The 9,904-nt window shown below is 31.1% G+C and overlaps 1 protein-coding gene across 1 annotated transcript; it reads left to right on the plus strand.

Annotated features, from left to right (window-relative positions):
• Positions 1–1,863: 1,863 nt before the first annotated feature.
• On the plus strand, positions 1,864–4,132 carry LOC129902906 (uncharacterized). The gene is made up of 5 exons (XM_055978355.1): positions 1,864–2,103; positions 2,181–2,395; positions 2,697–2,777; positions 2,972–3,322; positions 3,891–4,132. The coding sequence occupies exons 1-5, from the start codon at positions 1,959–1,961 to the stop codon at positions 3,990–3,992; spliced, it is 894 nt and encodes a 297-aa protein (XP_055834330.1). The 5' UTR covers positions 1,864–1,958; the 3' UTR covers positions 3,993–4,132.
• The last annotated feature ends 5,772 nt before the right edge of the window (positions 4,133–9,904 follow it).

Here is a 9,904-nt window from a genome sequence, read left to right on the forward strand (position 1 = left end):
GTCAGGGGTGGTAGGGGTGGAGTGGGTGAATTTTTTAAAAAATATTTTTTTATTTTGGGGGGGGGGGGCGGGGATAAAAATACTTTAGTGTTTAAATTTTAATTAATATTAATAGTTTATTTAATTTTTGTCAAGGTATAATATTTTGTCCATGTGGCAAGATTTTTGCAAAAAATAGAGAGAGTGCATTACACACACCACTGAGGTGTGTTTCTCAAACTAATAAGTGATAATTTAAGTATGAAACTCATACTTCCAATAATTTAGGTATGAAACTCAAAAAAAAGATATAATTTAGATGTGTTTTTTACACTTATCTCTTAAAAAAATGAAATTTTGAAAACTCATTTATTCAAATTCTTTAATTTATGGGTTTCTATTAAAACTTTAAATTAATATTTTATAATAATTCAATCAAGAAATTGATTTCAAAGAAAATATTATTATATATTTAATAAAAATTTTAATTAAAAAAATTAATTTAGATATAAATTACTAGGTTTATGCATAGTTCATTCAAGAAAGTGATTAAGCGGTTGTTTGAATATTATACTGTTGTCTGTTGGTTAAGAAAGTGTATATAAACTCACTCATTTATGATTCGATCTGTTCATATCTAATTTGACTTGTTCATTTGCCAACACTATTAACATGCTTACTTTTTTTGTACCCCCTAGACGAAAATTCTGCATCCGCCACTGACACTATCTACTAACCTTCTATCTTAATATGTGTTCTCCATACCCTTCTATCTAAGGTCTTATCCTCGGCAACCAAAAGTTAGGTCATATCCTGTCTTATTACTCTTACCCAATACTTCTTCGGCCTACCTCTGCCTCTTCTCATATCCTATATAACCAGCCTCTCGCACCTCTTCACTTGTGCATCTATGCATCTCCTCTTCACATGTCCAAACCATCTCAGTTTCGTTTTCCTCATTTTGTCTACAACGAAGGTCACTCCCACCTTATTATGAATATCATCATTTTTAATCTTATCGTTCCTAGTATGACCACATATCTACCTCAACATTCTCATCTTCGCAACATGCATCTTCTGGACATAAGGATTTTTGATTGGCCAACACTACAACCCATATAACAAAGTCGGTTTGACGACCACTTTATAGCACTTACTTTTGAGTTTCAGTGGTATCCTTTTATCACGCAAACTCTAAAGACCAACCTTCACTTTATCCATGTTGCACCAATACGGTGTGTGATACATTGTCAATATCTCCATTCCCAGGATTATAAACCCACGATACTTGAATTTGTCACTCTTGGAGATGTTTTGTGTGTTAAGCCTCACTTTCATGCCTACCTCATGCATCGCATCACTGAATTTGCACTCTACATACTCTATCTTGATCCTGCTTAATTTGTACCCTTTAGTCTCTAAAGTTCATCTCCACACCTCTAACTTAGAATTAACTCCATTGCACGTCTCATCAATCACTACTATGTCATCTGCAAATAACATACACCACTCACGTTAGTTCATTCATCACTAAGACAAATATTATCGAGCTATTGGTTACCCCTTTAAGAAAAAATCTCATATCATTAAGAACCGATAATTCGATATAAAGAAAAACAATTAAAATCGTTACCCAAACTGCTAATCAATAATCCATTATCGATAAAATAATATTTTTTTTGCTCGAATTATTGATTTTAGTTCGATTTTGAATAGCTATATAATAGTCATCCTTACTGTCACTCTATAAAATCGTACATGAGATTTTCACCTTATACGACTCCATGTTCCATTATTTGGAATTCATTGAATCCTTTTATGTATTCATAGTGCATATTAAAGAGCTTTGTGGAGATAATAAGGTGTCCCCACCTAAATAAGAAAGAGAAAGTCAAGAACCACATAAACAAAATCACACCTTATCCTATTGGGAGTGAAAGAGAATCAATGTAATTAGTAATCATGGCGAAACAAACGAGATGACCATTTCTTCTCTTGTTGTTGTTCTTCCTTCTCCTTCTCCTCCTCCTCCCACAAATTACAAATTTTGGTCCTTCCTCAACATTAGTAATAATAATGGAAAGTCTATTTCCATTCATCAACCCCATAGATTCTCCTTACGAGGTAAAATGAGACTGAATTAATTCAATTGAACCGTTTTGTTGTATCTAATGTTTTTGTTGAATGTGTGTGTGTGGCAGTTATGAATGAGTCGAATAGAACAGAGGTAGCTACTGAAGATGCAACAGCAGATAAGCTGGTAGATGGAATGGATTTTGGGGAACTATGCAATGAATTTGAATGCATTAGCAGCCCTTCTGTTGAAGCTACTGCTAGGCAGCTTGTTCGAGATATTCTCCAGCTTCGCCAAGGCAATCGTGCCCTCGGTACCTTTGCTCTATCTGTCAAGTACAAGGTACGTGTATATATCTTGATATACTCATAATGTTGTTTCTAAAAGACAGCAAATCAAAGTATTTACAAACATATGTGGTAACACAGTGAACTAATATGGTAAATATATACGACTAATACTACTATAGACACAATGCTCCCACCAAGTCATAGTTCAACTAACTACGTACTAACCTTAACCTTGTACTCTAATCTATGATCTCTCAAGTTGCTTCATAAATTCATATTCCATAATTTACCAATATTTGGCAATAGATAAGATTATATGGAGTATAATGTAGTGTCACACAATAAAAATGCAGGATCCAGTGAGAAGTTTTACAGGACGAGATAAGTACAAGAGACCATTGTGGATAACTGATGCACTACAGAATCCTAAACCGGTAACAGATTAGGATTGTTTTAGTATAATTTTCTTTGTCATATGATATATCATCATCTTAATTTGCAATTATTAGCTTCCCCTGATTATTTCGATCCTAACAAGAGACCCTCCCCCCTGAACACACCTTTTGCTTTCAGCAACACTGCATTGTATTGTAGAGAAATGAATATTTACCATTGTATTGGTATGCAGAGTGTGCAAGAAATGGTGATGTTGTCAACAAGTGTGTTAAATATTAAGTGGACAATAAAAGGAAAACCAAAGTCTTTGGTTGGTAGCATAGGAGGGGATTTAATCATCAAAGTGAATTCAAGATTCACTTTGAACCAAATAAGTGGACAAGTAGTTGAGCATGAAGAGCAATGGGATTTATCAGGATCATCCATCATTGCTCAAGCTTATTTCTGGGCATCGCGACGACTCTTTGCTACTGTTGAAGCTGGAAAAGATGTTGCTGATATTCTCAAAGACTTGACTTCTAAATCTTCTAAAGAGAATAAAAACATGGATGTCTATCCTGACCCTTATGGTGATCCAGCAAAGGTATTTCTTCTTTTATTCTCCAAATTCATACTCTTAATTAGAGATTGCAATAGGGCCACACAATAAATTAATACTCTCTCTATTCTAATTTATGTCATGTAGTTTGTCTTGGTCGGAGTTTAAAAAATATGACAAGATTTTGTAATGTTCCAAACAGTTAAAAACAGTACACCTTTGTCAAGTAAGAAAAGTTGTCATTCTTTTATGAACTAACTAAAAAGAAAAAGTGAATCATAGAAATTGAGAGAAACTTTTAGTGTTTTTGACTCATTTCTCGAAAAGCTTGGTATCAAAGGTAAAGTGGGACGGATAAGTTTATGCAGCACGAGTAAAAAATAAACAGGGTGGGGGTGGGAAGGATAAAGTAAGCTAGAGTTTGCCAATAGATTTTAAAATTTTATCTTAAAACTATTGATGTGCAGTTAAATATCACCACATAAATGGGACAAAAAATAAATTAAAAAATTACATGCGTAGGGAATTCAAATTTTGGAGATTATGTTTATTTATGAAGAAAATTTTGCAAAGTTTGATCTGATGAAAATTGTGTATTTGCATGAGGATGCAGTTCTTTCAAAGGGATGACAGCTTCCAGAGAGATTTTTACCAAATTGCATTGCTGCTGGCAGTTATATATTTTGTGGTACAGTTCTTGAGGACAACTTTATGAGACCTGTAAGTTGATATAAGCTTTGTATAATTGTAATTATTAATTCATGTTTATTTATTGATACATATACATACTTGAGGAATATATATCATATCACATTGTATTTCCTTCCCTTAATACCAAGAAAGTACTTAAGTTCACCTAAAAGTCTCACTTTGAAAGTTTTCTGTAGAATTTATTTTGTCTCCTTAATAAGATCAAGATCAATTCCTATGATCATAATGTCATCAACAAGTTGGTATGATCACAAGTTTTAATTTGCCTCTTTTAGTAAAGAGTAAGTAATCCAGGATGACTTTGTACAAAGCCAATGTTTATGGGAGAGCTTGTTGAAAATATATTTTAGGATATTGCAGAAATAATACATAATTCAATTATCCAAGGCTGTTTATGTCTCTAGCATGACCACTTGATAAAATCTGGAGGGAAGTGGGGTTGAACGCGGAATAGCTGAACAATCGGAATAGAAGTCCTATTTTCACCTTTCTCGAATTCGCTTTCCGTGGTGACTCATCAGATTCGATGCATCATCTCTTAAAAATATTTTTTTTGCAGAAATGCAACTTATCTATATCTAAATTTTAGGATTTTTAAATTATTTTTATTAGAGTCCTCTATAGCTTGACTTATCTTGAAGTTTTAGATCTTTAGAAGCGATGAAGGAGAATTATGATATTCTTTCACTGTCCAATAATCCCATAAAAGTCCGGATCAAGAGCCAAAAGAAAAGGAAAATTTTAAAAAAATCAAAGCGAAAACTTTATTTAATGGTGTGTCTGCAATAATTTTCACGAGAGTTAGTCTCTCACATCAGCAAAAAAGAATTTGAGATTATCTAAAGAAAGGGTACAACAGAAAATGAAAGAATAGAATGTGTTGAGTTTAATAAGGAAATTCATGTTGCAAAAGATGAAGAAATTTGAGACGTCAAGGAGTAATCATATCGACTTCTTAGCTTTGTTAACAAGGAAGAATACAACAGAAAATGAAAGAATACAAGACATGAAGGTGTTGAGTTTAATATGGAAATTCATATTGCAAAAGATGAAGAAATTTGAGACCGTCAAGGGGTAATCATAGCGACTTCTTAGCTTTGTTAACAAGGTAATTGCTTGGAACTAAATTTGACGATTCAAGAATTGTTGATTTTTTTTTACAGTATCTAAAAATTGTATCCATAATTATCTTGAATAATACAAAAAAATATCCAAAGGTTACCTTGGCAGATTGCTATATACATTGCAGGCACAAGAGCAACGGAATCTTATGGGGCAAGATGTATGATTGAAAGAGCCTTGGCAACCAACCACAAAATTCAAAGAAAGGGTAATAATTCAATGAAAAATTAGACCTTGTTAGCATCGTGGCAAAAAAAAAGGCATCCTCCATTTTTAAATATTGAAAAAGGCTACTTGCACAGTGCATCTGCAAACAACTTGGTCATGAAGCTTTGATTTGCAAAAACAAATCTCAAAAATATGAAGTAAATGTCCAAGTTGTCATCAAAAAAGAAGAATACTTGTTTGTGGCAACATATTTCTCAACCAAGAAATCTGATTTGGATGATTGACAGTGATCGTACAAACCACATGACATATAATAGAAATCTTTTAAAGAGTTTATGTCTACGAAAATTAAAAAGTCCAAATCGAAAATTGTGACTAATTCCTACAAGAGGAAAAGCGAGTGTTGCAATCAAAATTGATAAAATTCTTTACATGCCTAATATTGATAAAAATCTATTGAATGTTGGACAACTATTAAAAAAAGAATTAAATTGTTATTTGAAGACAAGCATTGTTGAATCTTTGATGCCACTAAGCATGATATTTTACAAGTTGAAATGAGAAATAAATTTTTTTCATTTAATCCAACAGAAGATGAACACAAGTCTTGCAAGATCAAAGATAAATTGACAGATTTATCCACGAGATTAATTTTACAAAGATTATCTACAATTCCTGATTCAAAGAGGAGCGTTCTAAATATGTCTCAAGATATTGCAAAAATAAAATAGCTAGTTGCATTATCTCTAAGGATGTATTTAAAAAAACACTTGATTATTAGAATTGAGTGTAATTGCTTGGAATTACATAGTTTGACCTGATTGTTTGACCATGTAATTACTTGATTGGTAGAAAATTTTGTGTGATTGAGAGAGGGTAATTACACTTTCCTATTTCCAAGAGGAGGTTGAGATATGAGGGCAATAACATGACTGAGTCACTTTTTAATTTATTTTATTTTAAGTTGTTGTCTTTTCAATCTATTTATCATTTTTATTATTTTAATTTCTTTTCTTATTTTACTTTTTAAATTATTTTAATTGGTAAATATACTTTTCTTTTTTAACCAAAAAAATATATATACTTTTCTTTCATTTACTTTCTTCTCATTTCTCAACCTTCTTGTTACTCCATATAATTGCTCGTATTTTTTATATATATATTTTTATTTTTTATTTTTTATTTTTTTTCAATATAACTACATTATTATTCTAGCTTTTGAAACTACACCTCCTAATGTTAGAAAGAATGAGTCACTAACAAATTTGGTATATAATGAAAAATGTTACTAAAGTAGAATTTTTTCGTTGAATGAAGTTACAGACTTACGTTTTTCCTTTCTTTTGAATTATATTTACTTAAGTTATTTTGAAAGTTATTTTATGTTATGTTGGAATTTTATATAAGAGTATTGTGTTAAATTTAATTTTTTTAAAATTTGAAATTTAAGTTATATTTCGAATTCAATTTATTTATTTTAATACTATTGACTTGTTATTTCACATTGCATCTTGTCCATTTTTTACTTACCATTGATAGATTATTATTTTTGTTTGAATCATATTATGCTATGTTTATAAATATTAGTAATCTTTTTGTCAAACATTGAGTGTATGATATTTTTAAAAGTGTGTTGTTTAAATTTTTATAATTAATTAAATAATATCAAATAAATGTATATAATATTAGTTACAAATATTATATATTTTTAAATACCTAATTTAATATCAATTAATGGCATATATTTTTTAAATATTAACTTTTGTTGTAAAACTAAGCAAAAAGAGTAATAACATGAAATAAGAAAATAGACAAAGTCTAAAGAGAACAAGATAGAACTTTCGTTTTTCTTCCAATTATATTTCAAGTGTTTCTCAAAATTTCAAGTGTGTCAACAATATGACTACTCATCCTTTATTTATATTATTACATAGATCATAAACATGACACTAAGGAGGAAGATTGTGGAGGAGGTATTAGGTTTGTTTTGCTAACTTTTGCATGACATCTGATTATTTCGATCCTAATAAGTGGTAACAGAGCATTGATTGTATGAAAAAGTGGTATCACAATCTCTTCAAGGAGTTGAATATAACCATTTATATGTGTTGCATAAGTTTTCGTTAGAATTTAACATATTTATTTGACCCACCTCAACATCAATTTGAAAGGATCAAATTATTATAACCACGTGCCCAATGACTTCTTTTATGGAAAAATTACCAAACTACACACCTTTTATTACCATATTTTCTGAAAGTCCCAACCCTTTAAAAATTTTACCAAAATTCCTTATTTTCAGTTTTCCCCTTCATCTTCCGAATACATAACTGAAAAATATTCTCTCTCCTCTAAACCATTTTCTCTCGTTCTCTCTCCATTTTCAAGATTCAAAAATTTAAGAAATTCACTGATCATATCCCTAATTTCTTGCCTAAAATCACTCATACGAGTTAGAGGTTACAATCCATCATCTCCTTTTGATTCTCAATTGCATTCTCTCTCTATTTTCATAGCTTTTAGTTATCGAAGGGTTCAAGGAATTCCTGTTTCACCGGGTTCTGATTCATCTTGGGAAAGTTACGACGAGATTAGATTCAAACATCGTAACGATCCAGCAGTGATGGATAAGCTACGTGCGAAATTGAAGTCGAAATCTCTAGTTCAACATGCACCTAAAGAAGCAGACAAGAAGATTGAATGAGTTACAACACGCCCTAATCTCCCAAAGGTTTGAGTTCATCTAAGATGTATTTTTTTAAAAATATCATTTTATCTGAAGATTCACTGCTTCTGATACATCTGGTTTATGTATCAGATTCTTATGTATCAAGCTTTAATGCTTCTGATACATCGTGTTTTTGTATCAGATTTTCATGTATCAAGCTTTATTGCTTCTGATACATCTTGTTTATGTATCAGATTCTCATGTATCAAACTTTACTGCTTCTGATACATCTAGTTTATGTATCAGATTCTTATGTATCAAAGATTTAATGCTTCTGATACATCGTGTTTTGGTATCGGATTCTCATGTATCAAGTTTTACTGCTTTTGATATATATTGTTTATGTATCAGATTCTCATGTATCAAGCTTTAATGGTTCTGATACATCCTGTTTATGTATCAATTTCAAGTTGTATCTAAATCATTTATATGTCAATTTTATTTTTTAAAAAGTTGTGTATTCCTTTTTTGCAGAGATTGTGGTATTTTTCTGGCTATTTTTGCTGAATATCTTAGTGATGGAATTTCTATTCCAACTACTGCACTACATGTCGAATTCTTCCGTTCAAGATATGCCGCACTATTGTGGAATTATAGTTGTCGAAGGCCAAGGATGATTATGTTAGCGAAAACGATGATCCAAAAAAAACTAAGAGAGATTTCATCTCTCCTAGTCAAGGAGAACTAATGGACGTTGAGTAGTTTTTTTTTGAATTTTATAGTAGTAGAATGTACAATTATGTTTTTGCACCAATAGTAAACATTTTTTTGGCTATTCAACAATTTAGCAGACTTTTAAGTTTTTCTCATGTATCAACCTCGAATATAAGATGAAAGTCTATGTATCATATTCTCATATATCAAACTTGACTGCTTTTGATACATCTTGTTTATGTATCAGATTCTCATTTATCAAGTCTTACTGCTTCTATACATTTTGTTTTTGTATCATATTCTCATGTATCAAACTTGTTTGCTTCTGATACATCTTATTTATGTATCAGATTCTCATGTATCATTTTTTAATACTTCTGATACATATTGTTTATGTATCAGAATCTCATGTATCAAGCTTTAGTGCTTCTGATACATCTTGTTTATGTATCAGATTCTCATGTATCAAGATATAATAATTCTGATACATCCTGTTTATGTATCAGATTCTCATGTATCAAGTTTTACTGCTTCTGATACATCTAGTTTATGTATCAAGATTTAATAATTTTGATACATCTGTTTATGTATCAGATTCTCATGTATCAAGATATAATAATTCTGATACATCCTGTTTATGTATCAGATTCTCATGTATCAAGCTTTACTGCTTCTGATACATCTAGTTTATGTATCAAGATTTAATAATTTTGATACATCTGTTTATGTATCAGATTCTCATGAATCAAGATTTAATGATTCTGATACATCTTATTTTTGTAACAGATTCTCATGTATCAAGCTTTAATATTTCTGATACATCTTGTTGATTTGAAATCTTGGAAGCAATTACAAAGTTGATCAACAACAACATAACCCCGTGTTTGCCTCTACGTGGCACGATCACTGCCTCGGGTGATCTTGTCCCGTTGTCCTACATTGCTGGTTTGCTCACTGGTAGGCCTAATTCCAAGGCTATTGGACCCAATGGTAAGAAACTTAATGTTGAGGAAGCGTTCCGCATTACTGGAGTTATAGGTGGATTTTTTTAGTTGCATCAATGGTCCTGTTTGAGTCCAATATTCTTGTTGTTATGTCTGAAGTTTTGTTAGCGAGATGAATTCTCGATTCGCTTGATGAAAATCGAATTTTGGATTGAATTTTTTATTCGCAGTTATGCTCTGTTTTTTGAGTTTTTCTTTCTCTTCATAACTGTTACGTTTTTTTAAGGATTATTTCCCTTA

Source organism: Solanum dulcamara, chromosome 1 (genome assembly GCF_947179165.1).
Source record: "Solanum dulcamara chromosome 1, daSolDulc1.2, whole genome shotgun sequence".
Lineage (NCBI taxonomy): Eukaryota > Viridiplantae > Streptophyta > Magnoliopsida > Solanales > Solanaceae > Solanum > Solanum dulcamara.